The sequence below is a fragment of the Haplochromis burtoni genome, unplaced genomic scaffold (genome assembly GCF_018398535.1).
Source record: "Haplochromis burtoni strain Fernald_Lab_line unplaced genomic scaffold, NCSU_Asbu1 Contig_538, whole genome shotgun sequence".
NCBI lineage: Eukaryota > Metazoa > Chordata > Actinopteri > Cichliformes > Cichlidae > Haplochromis > Haplochromis burtoni.
This window is the reverse complement of record NW_024582899.1, coordinates 288,681-309,018: the sequence shown is the minus strand read 5'-3', so window position 1 is coordinate 309,018 and position 20,338 is coordinate 288,681. Positions and strand designations below refer to the sequence as shown.

General features: G+C 41.9%; 1 protein-coding gene across 1 annotated transcript; it reads right to left on the bottom strand.

The window, feature by feature from the left end:
- Positions 1-11,980: 11,980 nt before the first annotated feature.
- On the bottom strand, positions 11,981-16,599 carry LOC121812330 (kinesin-like protein KIF1A). The gene is made up of 3 exons (XM_042214250.1): positions 16,153-16,599; positions 15,838-16,020; positions 11,981-12,082 (listed from the first exon to the last, which is right to left on the bottom strand). Exons 1-3 carry the CDS (start codon positions 16,276-16,278, stop codon positions 11,981-11,983), a joined length of 411 nt encoding a protein of 136 aa, XP_042070184.1. The 5' UTR covers positions 16,279-16,599.
- Positions 16,600-20,338: the final 3,739 nt, after the last annotated feature.

Below are 20,338 nucleotides of genomic sequence, written 5' to 3'. Positions count from 1 at the left end.
TCTATTTTTGCTTAAACAGCTTATTTTCATACAGAAATGCAAAGGAAGATTGTTTCACACGTGCATATGTGAAATCTGAGACATCTGCTGAATCCAAACTCCAGATATTTGTATCGAGCACTATATTTTGTAATCAGATGTATTTTGGTGACAGTGTACAGATATGTGCATGTATTTTATGCTCACTGTGTCCCACTTGTTTTACAGTTAGAGGCTACAGAACCATGTTTTAGTACAACAGTCTTTTACAGGAAATTTGCATTTACTGCAAAATATAAATTTGTAAATAAAGAATGTCGTTTTATAAAACTGCCAGCGTCTGTGCTTTTGTCTCTTAAACATTGACTGTTAAGTAATCTTGTCCTTTGTCTTTTTTTTAAAGCAAGACAGTCCCTTTGATCCAACGACAAAGTACCGTATCCTACACAGCGGTCCCTCGCTTATCGCGGGATTTCGTTCTAAAAATAACATCCGATGGGTGAAATCCACGAAGTAGCCAACTTAATTCTTTACAATTATTATAGATGTTTTAAGGCTGTAAAACTTCTCACACTTTTCTCAGACAGGCACGAACATTTTCACACTTTTCTCTCTTGTTTAAACTCTCAAAGTTCAAACCTTCGTAGAACATAAGTCCAGTATTATAGAATGAAACCAAAGATCAAACCCTGTTTTCAGGTCCAGAAAATGGGAATAGAGAACTCAGCATTAATGAATCAATGGTACGGAAGTAGAGGAAGTAAGAAGAATGAGTTTGGTTTCACTTAATGCGCCTTATAATCTGGAAAATACGGTAATTCTACCTTCCTTTAGCATGTCTAGACATCCAACGATCAGTAGATGACCTGCTCTACCTCCTGAGCTACTACAGCCACCCCGTCAAGGCAAAATCCGTTTCCTTGACAGGATATATTGAGATGTAGTGACAGCAGCAGCTGCTTCTATCCATGGTTTCATTTTTCCTGGTAGTACCCAAAACCTCATGATGAAGCTCAGGTAAGAAGATGGGTGCACAGTTGTGTCAGTGTCCAAATATATATATGGACCTGACTTTTGTTTTTTTACTTGTTTACTGAGTCACATTCCAAGTAGAGTTATTTAATGGACATGGACATAGTGTCGAGCACAGATGCTTTAATTTGAGGGTATCCACATTCAAAGTGGATGAAGAGTTTAGGAGTTTCATCAATCTGTAGAACAGAATCAGTCTGGTCCTTTGAATATGTGTATTTAATTTCTTTAAACTCCAATCTGTGAAATGAGTCGTGTTATTGTTCTGTAGTATGTCAGGTTGTTCTGCAAAGTGTACGTTTGCATGGGATTAATGAAACTGTCATTTTTAGAAACTTCCACAGAAAAAAATGTTATTTTTTGGCTTTTTCGTGTTTTATTTGTTCCTGAGTAAATCGGTTTGGCTGAGATTAAAGTTCTAGTTTTCACACAGCTGAATAAACGTCACACAGAAAACTGATTATCAGAAGTGTGAGACGGTCGAGAGTTTACTCCAGTGTCCTGTTATATTTTAGATAGCAAGGAGCAGACGGCCGAGTTTATTAAACTCCACCGAGACAGCGGCGACGCTAATCAGAAGGCTAGACCGTCCCATTTCACAGCCTCGCAGCCTTATCGGTCTTCGAAGGACCCGGCCCACGTAGACCGCGAAGACCGGGTCCTCTGAAGGATTGGGCCTAGGAATTGGGACACAGCACTAGTCCTCCTTTATCCTTGGTTCTTTACTGGTTCTTTGTTTACTGTGCTTCACACAGCCTGATGAGGAGAAGTGGTGCAGAGTGAAAATGATGAACTAACGGTTAAGTTTTATTTCGGAGCTCCGCGTTTTCTGTGATTGAGAGTTAATTGAAGGAGAAACAAAAGGTGCTGATAGGCATCTGATAGTGTGGCGCTGCATATTCTTTCCTTTAATGTCACTATTTTCAATCTGTTAATTAAAGTGCCTTAAACATGAAGTAGACTGCATCTACAACAAGTCAATACAGCTGTAAATGTGGCTAATTATCAATCTATTACCAATCAATAAAAATAGCTTTTATTTTATGCATGCTTTAGTCAACCACTTACCCAGAGCACCTTCAATCCCAGAAAATTCCTTCTTCTCATTTAATAAAGTCTGTCATCCTTCCATGCCCTGGTAACTGGGCCATCCAGAGCCTTATCATTTTGATCATATTTGGACCGGTCCTCTGCTCGCCTCGCCTCACGATCTCGCCACAGGCCAAATCGATCTTCCTCAGCACACCAAAGATTCGGGTCACACAGCACCAAATTTCTGTCCCACCTTGGGCGCTATGGTCAGTCTTTCCTCGAGTTTTCAACTACAAACAAATTGTCAGACAGAGCGGGCTCATCAGGAGCTGGAGGCTGCTCTCCGTTGTGCTGCATCCACCAACTCAGACCATCTGGAGTGAGCAGCTCCGCTGGATAGAGTATACCCGCAACAGCCTCACCTCTTCAGCAACAGATCATCTCCCTTCGAGGCCTCCCTTGGTTTCCAACCACTTCTGTTCCCTGCCAAAGAAGGTGAGCACATTGTACCATCTGTCCAGCACCATACAGATGGTGATGCTGTTTCCCAGGGACAGCTCAGGGAGACCACAGCTTATCATTGAACAGAATCGATGGTGGTACCCTCTTCAAACCCAGCTTACAGGATCTGGTGTCTGCAGCTGATATAAGGCAAGGCAAGTTATTTGTATAGCACAATTCAACAACAAGGTGATTCAAAGTTCTCTCTCGTTATCTCCGAAGATTACCAAACTAAAATATCACAAAGAAAGAACAATCCAGTATCCACATCTGCGCCAAAGAGTCCTCTCAGGATGAGGTCCAAAGTCCTGATGGTTAGTCAGGACAAAATGTCCTGAAGCTGGCCCAGGCCCTGGTGGAAGTCAGGAGGCTTCAGGGGTTTGCTGATAAGAGGGTAAACAGACTCTTCACTCTCTGGCAACGGCGGCCAGAGAAAGACAAGCTGTGAGTGGTCTACCCTCCCAAACACTGGGAGAGGCAGGGTGGTTCATGCAGCGAAGGGAAAAAATGCCCTTTCTTTTTTCAGTAGGTATCAGCTGAGTATTACAAACCCTCTTCTGTCTTCCAGCTTGGACTGAGGCGAGCTGAACCAGATGACTTTGTTCAGTTGTCAGACCTGACGTGAAGCTATTTTACTGGTTCGTGAGAATCTGAAGGATGTTGTTTTATCCTTGATATTAGCCTAGTCCAGTTCCTCAAAACAGATTGATTTTTCAAGGATTTGAGATAGGTTTTCCTGATAGACGATAAAGCAGATGTGATAATAAACATACGTGATAGCACGAGAGTGAGCTGGAGAGATAGGCCGAGGACCACAATGGAAGTGTCGGCCTTACCAGTAGAGCTGCTCTGGGAAGAGCCACTGCCCTGTTCAGAGTAGGCGGACAAAAACACAGGGGAGTTGTCACCCATCTATTTTCAATGTGAATGCTATGGAGGAAAAATGTTATCTTACTGGTCTTAACATGAAGTGATTATTGTAAAATAAATGGCACAGTGTGAGTGGCGTCAACGTCAATGGTTAAAGCAAAGTATTTAATATCTTTCCAAATTGCATAGGAAACAAAAGTCCACGATGGTGTCGAAAAAAGACATGTATCAGAACTCCCTTTAATTTATATACCATGGCTCAGGTGAGTTTCACATTAGAAGCTATTTGTCGGATAATGTTTGAGCCCTCGAAAACAGTCTATTTTACAGGTATGATAAGTGCATCTTAAATAGGGATCGCGGAAAGGAACTCCTTTTTACAATCTGTGGACAGCCAAGCAGATCTCTCTAATTCAACTAATTCATCATCTGACAATTGGGTATGGGGAGGATGGATGTTAGATAGCGTGCAGCGAGCACAGCGATGAGATTTGTCTGATTGAGTTCAGTTCCAGATCAAAAGGTCGTTGGTTTCGAGTCACATAGGTCTGCTGGATGCTCTGGTCATTAGCTAATCCCAATAATCTCTTGGTGCAAGATATACAACAATGTTTGCTACTGTTGGTAGGTCAGACAAAGGGGCCCCGGTGGGCTGTGTCCGGCATGCCGCTGGTCAGTGGGCCCAAAGCTGTGGCTACAATGTAGTTGCACTAAAGCAAATAATGTGGGGGCTCCGGCTGTGTAATGGTGAAATTAGTATTGTATGTATTCGTGAATGCGGTTTTGGGAAGCGTTATCATTTGGGACGAGAATATAAGCGCTATTAGATCAAAGTAGGCACATCTCTGATATATAGCGCATGTCAAGAGGCACGAACTAGGTACGAATAACTCCATAATTACGGGGGTGATTGCAGCAGGAAGGGGAACGGATCCTGGCATGAGTGAAGAAGCCCAAGTTCAGTGAATTGTGTCTAACACTAGAGATTTTAGACTAAAGTGCAATGAAAGCTACAGCCAATAGTACACACTTGTCACATTGCTAACATTTCAAATTGGTACCTTACTCATTGAACAGCATTTTGATCACATCTGAGGCAGAGTGGCGTAACGTGGGCAGTTCAACTTGTAGAGCTGTGGCCGTCTTCCGCCAGATTTGATCAGCATAAGGTTAATTTGATTACGTATTTTTCTCCTAATGGTAACCTGTCGGTTGGATAAGGGGTATTAAGGGTATTCTGATTGTATTATGGAGGACAGAAATGATGGAATACTTAGATTATACATATATTACTAATTTTGCTACCCTGGTAAGAGAAGCATGGTGCAGAAGGGAGGGCCTTATGAACTGAATCCACTTATGGGAGGGGGCGTTCACTGACATAGAAATCGATTATATGTCTGTGGAAATTATAGACTTTATCTTATTTTATGCCAAGAACTCGTGCTAATGACAGTTGCCTATCGTTCTAATTGCGACTTGATAAGCCCGTCTAGGTTTGGACTACAAGTCTGGTGCAAGGTCAACTGCCTAGGTGCGATAATCAGTGGATCCGCGTTGTTTGGAGACGAGTAAAGGAGCGTTGCGAGATGACGTTCTGAAAATGAGGGACGTATCTGTATGAACCGGGTTAAATGCTAAAGGTGAATCTTAGATTTGTCCACATAAAAGTGGCTAAATACCTTATGTGCTATCACGAGATGGCGTTAGACAATGGGATTTTTATCATCTTCTTCTTTTAAAAGTTCTGGAGGGCTAAATATATAATCTACTAAAAATGTCACTATACTAGCACCTGAGCTAAGGGAAATTACGCGTAAATGAGAGAAAACTCTTCATACGGGAGTACATTGAACACATCGCGAGAAGGCTGTTATGAATTCTTCACTGGAACAACCATGGTCCCTTTTATATGTAGGCCACACTTATAGCTGCAAACAGGAGACTAACACACCCTCGGCAGGACACAGGAACTTAGCCAATCTGTGTGGGTGAGTATCATGTTTCATAATAGGCATAGTGCTGTCTGCACAGGAGCGTTGTGGTCTTTAGATACAAGATTTGGGCTTATATATAATAGATCATTTATCTGCTGAGTACTAGGCATTATCTATTTTGAAAAGAGTGTAGTGGTAAACACATAAAATAACATATTTATTTTAGCTTGCTTGGACATTTGCTGTGTACAAGAAATATAAGTCACATGTTGTTTAACAATTATAACTATTTATTCATATAGAAGTCGCGAATAGAAATGTGCCTCATAATTTAAATTTTGTTATCGTCTTGTTATTCATTTTAGATTTATAATAGCAAATTAATAATCATAAATAAATAACAAAAAAGCTAAAAGGACCCACCTTCTTCTGCATCTTAGGAATTTACATGTTTTGTTATTGAAATGGGAGAGAGATCTAAAAAGGTAGAATGGGAGCTGAAAAGATCTTATCGCTGTATCACGCATGTGAATTTTTCAAGTCTTAAACAAAATAACTGAGGTATTTATATAAAAGTACCGTAAGTTAACTTAAGAATGAATCTACATCTACTTATAGAAACTCAAAGTTAATAATACAAGGTATTTAAAGTACTGACGACTTTTTTGAGCGCATTTCAACTGAGTAGGAGGAGGGGACGTATTATCTCGCGTGAAATAGTAGATCAGCAGAAATTACTACTTTATTATCTAAGATAACGTGAGACCAATAAAACTTTACGGCTAGACGAATCTTCGGCCAGGACTGTCATATAATAGAAAGAGTTCAGTTAGGAGTCCTGTCGCGAAACTAAGTTAAATCACGACTAGTCCCGTTTACTGCGTTTTCTATTTACTGCCCGGCAGGTATCGGAGGTGACAATTGATGAGTAGAAACAGTCACAATTTTGTTGCTTGCGCGGTCCGAGACCGCAAGAGGTGCACAAGCTAGCTGGCCATGCCTTGTTTCCGGCTGTCCTGTGTTAAGCGGTATCACCAGACACTTTTTTAACATAGTGAAGTTTTTATTAACTAATCCTAAAGAGGGATGCGTAACTGTTCGACTCTAGGAAATGTGGCTGATTGACACTCATCGCTGTGTCTGGTAAATCTTTTTCTCCCCCACACAAACAGCTTAACTTTAATGATTTTGCAACTCTAAGACACTGGGCCTTCGTCCGTGTCGATTGGCCAAAGTCTAGGAGGATGCAGGTCATCGGTTTATGTATTGTCCTAAGGGCACAGTCCGTCATCACTAAAAATTGGGACTTTGACATATTTGGTGTTATAATGAAAGAGTAAGATTTAAAATAATATTTTTACTCGTGTCTTAATTAGAAGGATGTGCGACACATGTCTCAGATTTCTGAGTGAATTACTTACTGCACAAGCAGGACTCTGCACATAAGACTTGCAATACTTTTGAGCAGTGTTTCACATTGGGTATGTGTAATTGAGGCTAGTTTATATTTGGCACGCTATTTGCAATAGAGGTGAGAAAGGAAGTATTGGACGGAGTCGTTCTAGGTCAATCCTATCCGTCTTTTGGTTTCTGTTTAAGTATTCTTTTCCCTCGGCTTGTTAGCTATAGGTAACTTAGCATTTTATGAATAATAGTTTGGTTAATGTGTCAAGGATTTTTATCTATTTTTTAAATGCTTTGTGAATATATTGCTTAGAATATATTAGGGGATTTAATTCTTTACTGCACTGCATTGCATGTGTCATTAAATCTTTTTATGTGATATGTGTGTTTTCTTGCCGGAAAAATAAAGCGCGTCGTACACAGACAGACCTGCCAGGGGAAATGGATGTCACAATTTCTACGTCAGGGAAATTAAAGATGAAATGAATCCCATTATGGTGCACAAGCTTCCATACTATATTGCTCCGCTGACCTATCAGTGCATCTATAAAGTCATACTCAGATCTCTACAGCACCATAATATAGCAAAGCCTGAATAGGGGTGGAAAACATGCTGTTTGTATTTCATTAACATTAGCTTCTCGCGTTTCACTAAAAATCATGTAAAACAATCAGAACAGTTCCTTTGGTGCTGCAGAGAACACTGAAAAACCACTTTAACACTGCCACATTAATCAGCTGCAATTCTAAGCTGCAAAGCCAGAAAGCAAGAAACAGAAAACACACATTTCAAACCCTCGATATCAGCACCAGACGCTCGATATGCTGGGAGAAGAGACAGAGAGACAGCACAACACCTTTAGTTAAATTCTCCACAGGTAAAAATGTTCATTTAGCTATTGGTGAACACCTGAGCACTGCAGTCTTAATATGCTCTATGCGCTCCAAACATTAATCCTGATCTTTCTCTGGGAAAGGAACTGTGCATGGTTTCAAAATAATATAACATCCATCTAATACATCTGTTTGCAGTACTGCAGTAAAAGTGGTATCAAGATTAGAGATGCAATGAGCTAATACTATATGTTCTGGCCAAAATTATATATACTTTATAACTTATATAGATATAATTATATAAATTAACCAAAATTAGTGGATTACATTTTGGGAAAAACAAGTGTAATATAGTCTAAGCTAATGCATAGGAGAGGTGAGTCATTGAAGCTGACGCATCAACACCATCATACGAATTGTATCCTTAAAATTAACGAACTGGAGTCTCCACTTACACTCATGTGCATCCTTTTCCTTTAGTAAGGCGCTGAGTTGCCCACATAGTCCGCTCCTTAAATCAATGCCAGTATCTTAAGGCCCTTTTGTGTTTCGTCCACTGTTACAGCCAACGGAAATAGTTTCGGCCATTTACCTTACTTTACATCATATAAATTTTGTTATGTCTTAGGAGCCTCCAGCCCATCATTAACAGACCAAAACAGGATATGGCACCCACCCCTCTCAGCTATGATAATTGTTCCTCCTTCCTACCTAGTGCAGCGAATTCGGGAACTCGGGTGTTAAAGCTTTGCCCTGATGGCCCTTCCTGTTTCGCAAATACCAGCCTTCTGCCCTCGCCTTAGGTACTCCTCGTCCCACCTAGCTGGTGCTAGCGGGTTTTTCCCTACATTATCTCCCGTGTGAGGTTCTTGTACACTCCTCTGACTACCATATTTTGCTTCCCTTTTATACTTTGAGCACTTCTTTGTAATTAAATTAGAGTTCTCGATACGAAATCCAAGGTGAATGCCGTTTCGGTTGGTACAGCTCTTTTATTTGTGTCACTTTGGTAGCCCACTTTTCCCCCCAGTTTATTGCTTTGTGTGCATGGCCGACCTTCTTCCTCTGGAATCTATCTTTCACACCTTCTCCTCCAATGTTTTCCTCGGTTCCCTCATCTCTCTCCCACTCCACCGCTGGCCCGGCTCTCGAGACACATGACTTGTTGGGTGGGTCTGTTCACTTCTCTATTGTACATGGCAAACACGCGGACTGGGATTTATACTGCCTCCTCACTAGGGGTGCGGCCCAAAAGTAAAGGCGTTGTACTCATATTATGATAAGCGTGTGCCATTTGGGTGGTGAATTAATGCTGCTAGCGCCGTGGTGGGTATCTGTAGATGGTCTTCTTGCACTATTGTAAATAATATGCTGTCGGAAATGGTAGACCTGATTATTCGACCTGATATACCGCCACATTGGCGGACGTGGATAGGTTTCACTTCTCACACACAGGCAAATATTGATTAACGAGTAGAGATCGCTAGTGGCACCATCACATCCTAACTAACTGCTTAATTTCTTCCGCAACCTGATGTTATTTTATGCTCACCCAGCACGCCACCTCGCTCTCCACATTTTCACCTACTACGATGGCATCTATAGGACAAAGCGAGGGCCGGTGGGTAGGGCAGGAAGGCACACTATTATTATCCACTTTCCTCATTCATTTTTGAAGCTGTGTACTCGCACTCGAGGTGTGTATAGCCTCCATTTCCAGCATGCCGTACATGCCATTCACACGACACAAACCACACCGGGCCTACTTCCCACTCTTCATTCTCTTATTCCAGGTGAGCCTGTCCTTCCTGGCTTTCTCTAAAGACACACACAAAAAATAGAGGAGACATGATTAATTAACCTTGCCACATTCGCTGGCAAGCAACGTCGGTTAATGGACTTAGTCGGTTTAAAAAGCCTGCTTCCGTCCCTGAATATCCAGCACTCCGTAAGAGGTGATCTAATGGTCAACTATTTTTTATCAGATGTAACCTTTAAAAACATGAATCCACACTTGATGACCATCTTCATGTTATACTCGCCACTGCAGATAAAGCTATCTGGTAATCTTGCTTCTATGGCCTATTTAGAACGCACACAGGAGACTACAACATCCATGTGAATGTGTAGGTCATCATCCATCGGATTTATACTTTTGATTGTCACAAGGAGAAAATTACAATCTTTAAGTGTTCATATGGTGAGTGTGGGAACTTGTTAAGCTCGAAGGAGACAGAGGACTGACTCGTTAAAACTGTGGTCTTCATTTACTGAACGACATCGTCAATGCAAATTATCTACACTTATACTTCAATAACCATATTTCAGGACATACTTTATTGGGGCACATTACGTACCTGTTCCAATGAATCGATTTTGTTCTGTCTTCACTTCTCATACTGATGGTTGCACACACTCATTGGCCTTTGAGAGCACCACAGACGCGAAAAAGCTCTCCCTATCTAGCCCGACGAGACACCTACCGTTCTTCTTCCTCTCCCTTCATTAGGCGCGTCCGGACCGGCACCTTGCATATCGAGGGTTCTGTCCCTGGGCACTCTTGCTCGTTACATTTGACACAGCGCGTGAGTGTATCTAGCCGCATCTTCCTTGTATTGGCAGGCGGTCAGCATTTACCTGGGATATGCCTTCAGATCACTGCACAAACCCCGACACAGGTGTGTGAGGGAAAACCAACCACAATCCCATACCTATATCTACATTTTCCATAATTCACCCCGACATCCCTTCCCCGTCTCATCTGCACGCTGGGAGCTGTCAGCTTGGCACTTCCCGTTGAAGCCCGATCGTATCTGCCGAAGCTGTCGAAAGTTGAGGCAGAACCTCTGCTGGAACGTTGATATACTACAATTGCCTTGCGCTCTTTCACACACACCGGTGTCCTTTCCACAAGCAACATTTCCTACTAGCCCTTGTGTGTCGGAGGCGGTTGAAATATCCTTCGTTCTTCATGCACGGAACATGTGCTGCTCGTGCCTGGCACCTCCTCGCGTTCTACCTGGCGTTGCTACAGGGTCTCAATCGGTCGTTGATATCAGGCTGGAACTCACGCAGGGTCTAGCACCCATAGGCAGTTGCGAAGCGGGAACTTACATCTCCTAGGACCAGAGAGAGAGTTCTTAATGCTTTTAGCAGCTGTACCTAGTATATGTTGATACCTGGGTGTGTGTCATTAGATTCTGAAATGAATGTGTCATCAGGACAAGGTAATGCGAAACAACACTGTCCTGACATAAGTTTAAACCTGTGTTGTAACGATTTTCTTGATGCATTTAACCTCATACAATTCATGTCCATTGTTGGACATGTTATTCGGATTATATGTACCCCCCTTCAGTCACCATCCCTTTTACATGTCCTATCGGTGTACCACACTAAATCTTTTTTCTATAACAGAACTGTATGCTTTTGCTAGGGGCTTTTGGGCCATATGAACAACTGTCATGATTCACGCTATTGTGTGGGATTCAAACTGACAGCACAATTGATTGCTTGTTCTGCTTGAGGATTTCTTCTTTTCTAACATTATTCACACGTCGCACCAGCTATAGAACATATTACGACGACGTCTCGAATCCGTGTCCTGCGGAGAAACCCCGGTGGTTCGCCTAGCACCAGACATTCTTACTCTTCAGAGCCGCAAGGGAAGTAATGATTCGAAATCTCGGTATGGAAATGAAAGCAGCTCTGTTTATTCTTGGGCTGTCTTTCTTCTTTTCCTTTTTTCTCTACTCTGTGTTAGTTAATAAAAGTCACACACGAGGAAAAGGTCAGCCCATGAATATTCACATTTTGGCATCTCTGATGTCTGGTTACCTAATCGGTTGATTTCAAGGCATTCTCTAGGGATCGGAGGCTCGAATTACTGGACAGTTGTGATGAACATTGCAACCTTACATATCCGGCACCACGATGTGAGGCGTAAAATTGACTAATTTGAGGGCCAGTGGAATGGGTTGTGTTCTAATCAACCAACCGAGCGTATAACGCTATAAAAAGGCCGTGGGGACAAGACAGTGAACGGATTCTCGGTGATCATGGCCATAAGCGATGATGACAGGGATTTCCCAGCGTGGTGTGAAGATTTGTTGATATTTGCTCGATTCCCTGTTCCGTGTGGTTGTATTCAAGAAAATGGGGGCTTAGACATGCAACTGAATGGGAAAGCGACTTAAGAATCAGCAATATTGACAGTAATCAAATATTTGGGCTAGGGACATAGCTGTTGTCATATTCGTCCAGTTCGGATTCTGGCATGAGGTCTAATAGGATCCCAATAATATGACTCGCAAGTGCTGCATGCCCTGAACCACTTGTATAGGATCTGGGAGGGGAGGTATTAGTTGGTAGTAATGGTTATTCTCACACCTTTAGACCCACTCGAAGTCCGTCACCTTTAGCCTGGTCCCTTTGGCTCCCGTAGAATCGGCCCTCTCACTGCCAGCCAAATCCACCAAACTGATTTTACTGACCTAAAACAGCACACACCAAATCAGTAGAATCCAATTAATAAGATGCAACACATGGGCTTTCAACAACACAAAAAAAGAATCAATAGGCATTCATCTTTATTATAGAGACAGGCCTTATTAACAGCTTAAGAATTATCCTCATGACCTTCAAGGAGTCATTGATTTCCACGTCCCATCAAGACTTTCATCAGTGAGCTTCCTTTTCCCTTAACCCGGAGTCTCACTTTAGCACCCGCTCTTTCCTGACAGCGGGTATACCGGATGGTGTGAAGAAGTTTACGGGGATACTTCAGCTAGGGTATGCCCTCCACTGTCTACTGGCGTGGCAGGTGAGTGCATGGCTCAAGAAGGGACCTATGGAACTCCACGCGCTAGCCGCGAAATGGAACCCATGCCAATGTCTTCGACGCTCTGCTCTGGTAGAACAGAGTATCCTTTCAGGCCGTACGACGGACGTCAAGATCTAGAGAACTTTCGCATCTAAACTTCTTCGGTAGGTGTTATGCCATAAAATCTGTGTCGTGGCGTTTCTTGGTGAATATGATGTTTGAAGACGCGTGCGAGCGCAACTGCTTGTCTCATTCAGCTGGTGGCACCCGGCGCGACGGGAGTCTCTTGACGTCTAGTCACAGGAGGGATATGGCTCAATTCTGAAACATGTATTTGAGGGGATTGTCGTTGTGACGTGATAAATTTGGACAGACTGATAGTATACTTCGAGACCGGGTTGATATAATAGCCTTCGCGCCTCCCCCAGCTAACTGGTTCGGTTTCCTCAGTCTTCAAACTGGAGCAAAACTGGACGAATTTCTTAGTGGCTGTAATCACACTGAACAATGCAAGGGATATCAATTGTGTGTCGATATATGACGATACCCTGGAGGCTCAAATTAACAAGAGCACAGACTATTGTGTGAATTCATGAAGGTAGACAATGAGGTACGTCTTATATATGAGAGCGTATTTTAAAAAAGTATATTTAAGTGGTGAGATAGCAGGGGCTTATGTTTTGCGTTGACTGACTGCCTAAGATGCGGGCACTTGTGGGACTCACCTATCTCTGGATTATCACGCTAAGTCTTGTGTTGCTGAAATATCCCAAGACCAAAAGACCTTAAGTAGACAACTCTCCGAAAATCCTCTCCTTACGGATGCTTCCCACTGCTCTCTTTATTTTTGTTCAGCCGAGGACTGGAGATTCCATCTTGGTGGATACTTTGTGGGGTTGGCACTCTGCTCAAGAGCAGGCCCATACTAGCTTCGACTTGCCTTTACAACTAATATTTATTGTATATAGGGAGAATAGTTTTCTTAACTGGTAATTCGTATGAGCTGACTGAAATTGTTCCAAAACTGTTCCAAGATGTTCTTCATTTTTCGCAACTTATCTGCTTCTTCGTTCACACTGTGTTTATAAGTTAGGCAGTGAGAGTGAGCGAGGACTAGCCTAATGTCCATCCTTCTATGCAAGACAGATTTTTTAAAACCAGACTGGGGTGGCGGGTCCACCACTAAACATCAAAGGAAACTGCATAAAGTGCAAAGAAGAAAAAGCTGATAGACCCAGTAGCTGTGACGCGTGTGTCAATATCGTGTGTAGAAGTTCTTTAGTCCTAAATGAACCCCAAATGCATTTTTTCGAGAAACGTGTGATAGTTTCAGCCCTAGAAGTTCTATCTATGGCTCTCAAACTCACAAAAATCACCTACAAGAGTACTTGATCACTGAAATCGAGCATTTGAAGCCTCTTCTCACAAGCTGAGGTCTAAAATCACATCATAACCAATCTAGATTTATAAAATGGAAAAAAAAACCTGCGAGAACTTGCTAAAGCAATGCATTCATGAATTTTATCAGTGCAGCCAGAACCACCACCCACCATTAACGATGGAATATGAATCATAATAGGAGTGATTACATCTCTATCTCACTGATAGCTCTTTCTCCGCTAAACACTACCTATCCAACGTCCCGTGCCAGGTAGATACTAGGTAGTAACTTGGGAAGAACTGAAAGAAAAGTGAGCTGAGGGAGAGGGAGGTGCGCTCTATAATTTAGCCCCCGGTTGTATTCAAATTCACAATTGAAATATTACTTCACTCACCTCGAGGGAGGTCTTCTAGATAAAATAGAGCTAAAGGAGTAGAACTGATTCCTTGAGAAGCAGTCAGTTTCCCCCAACACAGCCACACATTCCAATGTTAGGTCCCACAGGAAAGAAAACACAAAGGCTGAGTTACATCCACATAGACTGGCATGTCCTCTCTCATCACAGGAATGAACTATATCTAGCACACTAGATTATCAACATAGAGGGTGGTCCAGAAGCAGGACGAGACTCTAAGCCGATAAGCAACAGGAAGATTGCATAGCATGGTATTAGAGTAGAATTAATACCCCCAAGTTCTCAAAAAACCTACTTTTTCATCCCTGCCAGGCTGGCTTAATCCAGCTGACCTTTGTTAAAATGCAATATCACAACAGAAACATGTGTCCAGAAAACCAGCCTCCATAACAACTGTCCATGAGGTAAACTGTTATATAACTTATTGCTTTAATTTCTATTAACTGGAGTCGCTACTGAACTGCATCTTCCAACCCTGTTTGTGGTCTTTGTACCTTTTGGAACATTTTTATGTAAATATCTGTTGAATAATAAGCCCTGCTGTGAGGAACAGCTCGCTTAACAAGTTTGTGCTTCTATTTTGTTGTTAATTGGCAGGTATATGCCGTGTTGCCAACTCCTCAGTAAGGAAAATCGCTATTGGTTGTCCTAAAAGTCGCTAGAAGTCGCTAAATGACGTCATTGCCTAATTTGCATAATTGGTCATGCTAATCTAATTGTAACCTATGTTGTTGGAGAGAGAAATAACATCGTGGAAGAGACATAAAGTGAGTAAAAAACGTCCTAAATGCATTTAGAGTTTATTTAGAACTACAAATTAAATTTCTTTTAGCAATTATTGTTTTTTTTAATGTCACAATTCCAACCCTGCTCCTTTACCCGGGCTTGGACCGGCAAAAGTGACCCGAAATAGGCACTCTGGTGGAGTTACTTTGTGTGTGTGTGTTTATAAGTAGTTTTAAACCTTGTGATCCACAAAACAGCATAAGAGTAAAAGAAGAACTGACTGCGTTACAGCACCCGCTGCTTGTTGAGAGTAAAAGCGATACGCGCTTTCACGTCTTTTTTTAGCGACTTTTTTTTAGAAAAAGTCGCTAAGGGGTCTGAAAACTCGCTAAATATAGCGACAAAGTCGCTAAGTTGGCAACACTGGGTATATGTGTCCTTAGTGTTGCACTCACACAGTTTATGGCAGTTTACGCTACTTGCTAAGCTAATGTGCTAACTTAGCACTCCTCCTGTGGTTCACTGCCTTTTCCTGAGACTCGAGAAATAGTTGACTACATTACCTAGCCTTGTTGCCAGAATCCATCAGGTCCTGGATGTCATTGTAGGAGGTGACAGCCAGCTTGGACAGGTCCTCCACATAAGGTCCCATTAGAGGATGCTCTCGCACACGCAGGTGCCCTTTGTTTTTTGGGTTCACAAGTCCTGCACGTGATGATCCTTCCTACCAGCTCGGTTGACTCCCCAACTGTCGCCGGGGGGCCCCTCCCTCCCACGAGTGGCCAACGTTGTCTGTTATACTTATCTTAATTGTCCGTTCCGCCACGCGTGGCAGAGGCCCACCACCCCCTCCCTATTATTTAATTTATTATGTGCCCTGTTAAATTAATCAAAGTGTCAGTACCAGGGGAATAATTCCTTGCTGATCCTTCACATCCTGTTTCCCCATCATGGTGTAGGACTTGCCTGCACCCGTCTGACCATATGCAAAGATGCAGACGTTGTAGCCTTCAAAGGCATGAAGCAACATTTCCTCTCCGATGTCTTTGTACACTTGCTTCTGAGATGCATAATTGACATCTTCGGGCTGTGGACAGAGATCAATAATTGGTCATTTAAGACTAAAAATGTCTTGTAAGGCTTGAACAAATATATCCAAAACTGATGAAAATATGTGGATGCGTTGTGTTTGGGCTCCGGGGGTGCACGGATGACTTACCGAAGTGTGAGACCAGTAGGAGTAATCAAAGTTGAAGCTCTTGTTGTCTTTGGCCTGCTTGGGGTTGATGATGGCTGAAAGACAGGACAAGGAACATGGGTCAGAGGGAGGGTGAGAACCACCCATGTGAAACTGGATCTGAGCTGGGTTAGTATCATGTTGTGCTAGTAGAGCTGGAAAGGTTTCAGTCACCTCTCCTTTCTGCACCAACAGCTACCTTTGGGATTAAGTTATTGGGCTTGGCCTACATAAATTCATTACAGAAACGCATCACATTGGAACACTTCATCCAGAAGAGGACCAAACAGAAGGCATTGGAGACCATGTCAAAGTATAAAATCCAATATTTGTTAAATCAAAGGCTGAGGTCACACACCGTCAGCCAGTCAATGAGGTAAACCAGTTGAGAAACAGGCAAAAAGGCCAGTTATTTTGTTACCTGTCAGGACTTTTCTAGGACACCTTACGCTCAGCTCATCTTTCAACAGCATACAGCTTGAAACAACCAGCCGCTTTTAGCTGTAATCTGTCAGGCTCCGCTGACCTTTGGTAGCCCTCCAATAAATTCCACCTTTGTCAGTGTTATAACTTTCAGTCTTCCCAGAAGGCCAGTGAAGTGTCTACATGCTTTTATGTCTTCCTGTGTCTGCCAGCTGTTCTGTAAATCACAAATCCTCCATGAGCTATTTAAGCATCCATCTCGGTACTCAAACAGGAAATGCCTTCTCCCCATCAAACAGTGTATTCACACAGCGTATGCATATTGATAGCGTATAACTTCATCCCAGATTAAAGGGACAATTCGCTCTAAATCATTTTTTCCCTCCAGATTGAATTGCTTTTTTTTTCATCCAGACTGTTTTGGTGACTCTGCCTTCCGCCTATTCTTTCACATGTACAGGTTGTGCATCTTCAGTAGCAAATACTCACTATTGGCTGAGGAAGTATTTTTCTCCAACAACAGTAAAAAAACAAACAAACCAAAACAAGAAAGAAAAACAAACAAACAAAAGCCTCAAACCAGTGCTTCAGTCTGATCAATCCCATATCTTCAAGCTAATGTCAGTGGGAGGAAAGTGAAACACTTGCAGTCAAACCAAGACGAGGAGAAAATACTACGACTATTTGCTCTCAGAGAGAATAATTAGATGGAAACTGCTGCTTCCACCTGGTATGAAGGATATATCCAGTCTCTGTGAGGTAACGTCAGAGGCAAGACAGTGAATCAAACCAGGACAGGATCTGTACTCACACTACACATGCTCACAAAGAACTATAACTGATGCTACCGGCCCCCAGCATGCGTATGTATTTGTTGATTTGATGTGTGAGTGGCCACATAACTGAGCAGTTGCAGAAACCATGTTTCAGCTTTTATTTCAGGACGTGTCGCCTCATTTCATGGGTTGCATTTTCATTTTGGGTAAAGTCAGGAAATCTGGGATTCATTCAGTCGGGATTAGGAGAGTACTGATTATCAGTTTGCATATATAAATATATTCTTACAGCAGTCGATCTATGCAGCACTTAAATCAAAATTTTAAAATAACTGCATGCTTTTCCTGATTTTAAACCCTAACTCTGAACATAACCTGGTCTTAATCAGTTTACGTGTTTGCACTAAGATGCTAGTGATTTAACCCAGTAAAATAGATCCCCCATGTGTAAGTGTGACTCTGTATCTCAGGTCAGGTCATGCACCAACTGGAAGGTTGGTGGTTTGTTCCCGGGCCATCTCAGTCTGTATGCTTAGACATGACACTGAAAACCAATTTGTTCTCCAATAAATGATTGAACTGAATTTTAGAGCTGGTGTGAATGAGGCATGTTGTGCTCCAGTCGAGGGGAAAAGCACTATATAAGAACCAGTCTGTTAATGATGCTGGTATCACTGGAACATGTTTACATCCTCTGGGCTCAAGTAGTGCAAGCCAGCAAGACCAAATTTGTGCTGAGTTTTTCTTAAGATTCTGAAAGCTTCACAGTTTATCATTTATTATTAATAATCCTATTTCTGCATAGAGGTAGGCCCAGAATTAGACAAGAGTTTTTGTAATGTTGCCTCTGTTTACTTCAGTGAATCAAGTGGATTTTAATCAAACAGTCAAGTTATAGATTTTCAGCTATAATTCAAAGGTCTTACCCAAAGTATCGCATCGTGTTTAGAAATGACAGACATGTTCACATGTAGCAGCTCATTCTTCTGTCAACGACACAAACACGAAACACTTGATTTTATAGATGTTTTTCTAATGAACGCATTAAAGCCATACATCCAAAATAATAAATAATCAAGTATCTAACTCTCAGGCTGTTACTTTCATCCTCTGGCTTCGATCAAGTTAAACTAGCTGTAGAAGCAGTGGCTCATCTGGTGTGTTTGTGGCAGAAGGGAAACTGCATGCCTCTATCATACAGGATCTTCAAAAGAAAATGCTAGCAAGCAAACTTGACGACTTAAACTTTAAAGCACCTTGAGGCAACTGTTGTTGTGATTTGGAGCCATATAAATAAAACTGAACTGAATTGAATCTACTTTTAGATATATATTAAACACAGGATGGGATGTTCTGCATTGACACCCTTCCTTTCAATACTCAACATCTGGCTTGTTAGCCTTAATGTTCACTCTGCAGAGGTGAGGAGTGCAGCTTTAACTGTTCAGATATCTGTCTGTGACTGTTGTTGGCAACACATTTACATAAAGAATGTCATTTTATAGAGACACACAGATGAGGACAAAAATATTTTCAATTTGTCTTTTTTGACAGAGCATTGGATTTTCAAAATAGCATTTTTAAATTCTTTAGAAAGCACATATTACTTCTATTTGCACATAAAAGCAGAATCAAAGTTCAATGTAGTTATCCCCCTAACAAACTGACTTTATTGGGCTCCTGCACAAAGCCCCGCTCTGCAAAGATGTGCTTTAACTTCTTATAAAACTGAGAGTCATCTTCTGACTTATACACAGACTTTAGCGAGGGCTCGAGTCGTCAAACATCACACCAAAATGAAAAGAAAGACTTGAGGAGAAGAATGGTTGATGGTCACAAAGCAGGAGATGGCTATACAAAGTAATGACTGGGTTTCAAAACTGGCATAAGAAGTATGATCGAGAAACTCAAGGAGAACCACACAGCGCACAAATAAAACACGGTAGACGAGGAGGTTCAAAGACCATTTCAAAGACTCTGGAAAGGAAACTAGCAAAAGATGTTCTCAAGACCGCGGAACAACTGCCAAGACTCTAGACTTAGCCAAGCTTGGAATCAGTAAAGGACTGCAGACCAAGAAAAAGCCAGACTGAAGTAATCGAAGGAGAACCCTGAGAAAAATGGTGCATGCTGCAAATATGCTCTTTGACCAGATTAGATGAAACTGGAGCGCTCTGGTCACAAAGACCACACACTCCAAGGGACACCATCCCTGCAGTAGAACATCATGCTGCGGGGCTGCTTCAGTGTGTCTGGAACTGGGAATCATGAAGAAGGATATGTGAAGATGATAAAGCACAACTCAAGCAGTCAGCAGCAAAACTGGACCTGGGTCATCGTTTCGTCTTCCAACACGACAGCCCAAACCATACAGTGCTCGTTGTGAAGACCAAAACAAATACTAACGAGCTGGGGACAATCGTTCCTGCCCTTATCTGTAAATACAACTGAACTGACTGCCATGCATTGTTTGTGGATTCAGTCTTGTAAATTGATATTACTAAAAGGATCGTGAGTAAATCACCCAGCACAGTGTGAAAAGCACAGACGCTGGCAGTTTTATAAAACGACATTCTTTATTTACAAATTTATATTTTGCAGTAAATGCAAATTTCCTGTAAAAGACTGTTGTACTAAAACATGGTTCTGTAGCCTCTAACTGTAAAACAAGTGGGACACAGTGAGCATAAAATACATGCACATATCTGTACACTGTCACCAAAATACATCTGATTACAAAATATAGTGCTCGATACAAATATCTGGAGTTTGGATTCAGCAGATGTCTCAGATTTCACATATGCACGTGTGAAACAATCTTCCTTTGCATTTCTGTATGAAAATAAGCTGTTTAAGCAAAAATAGACTCTGCCTTCCGCCTATTCTTTCACATGTACAGGTTGTGCATCTTCAGTAGCAAATACTCACTATTGGCTGAGGAAGTATTTTTCTCCAACAACAGTAAAAAA

What these genes read in the sequence shown, in the direction of transcription:
- LOC121812330 (XM_042214250.1), bottom strand. Translation starts at nt 16,278, where the DNA reads ATGGGTGGTTCTCACCCTCCCTCTGACCCATGTTCCTTGTCCTGTCTT. An exon ending in CCTACTGGTCTCACACTTCG is followed by an intron (nt 16,021 to 16,152) that starts GTAAGTCATCCG and finishes CTCTGTCCACAG; the next exon opens with CCCGAAGATGTCAATTATGC. An exon ending in AGCAAGGAATTATTCCCCTG is followed by an intron (nt 12,083 to 15,837) that starts GTACTGACACTT and finishes GTGCTGTTTTAG; the next exon opens with GTCAGTAAAATCAGTTTGGT.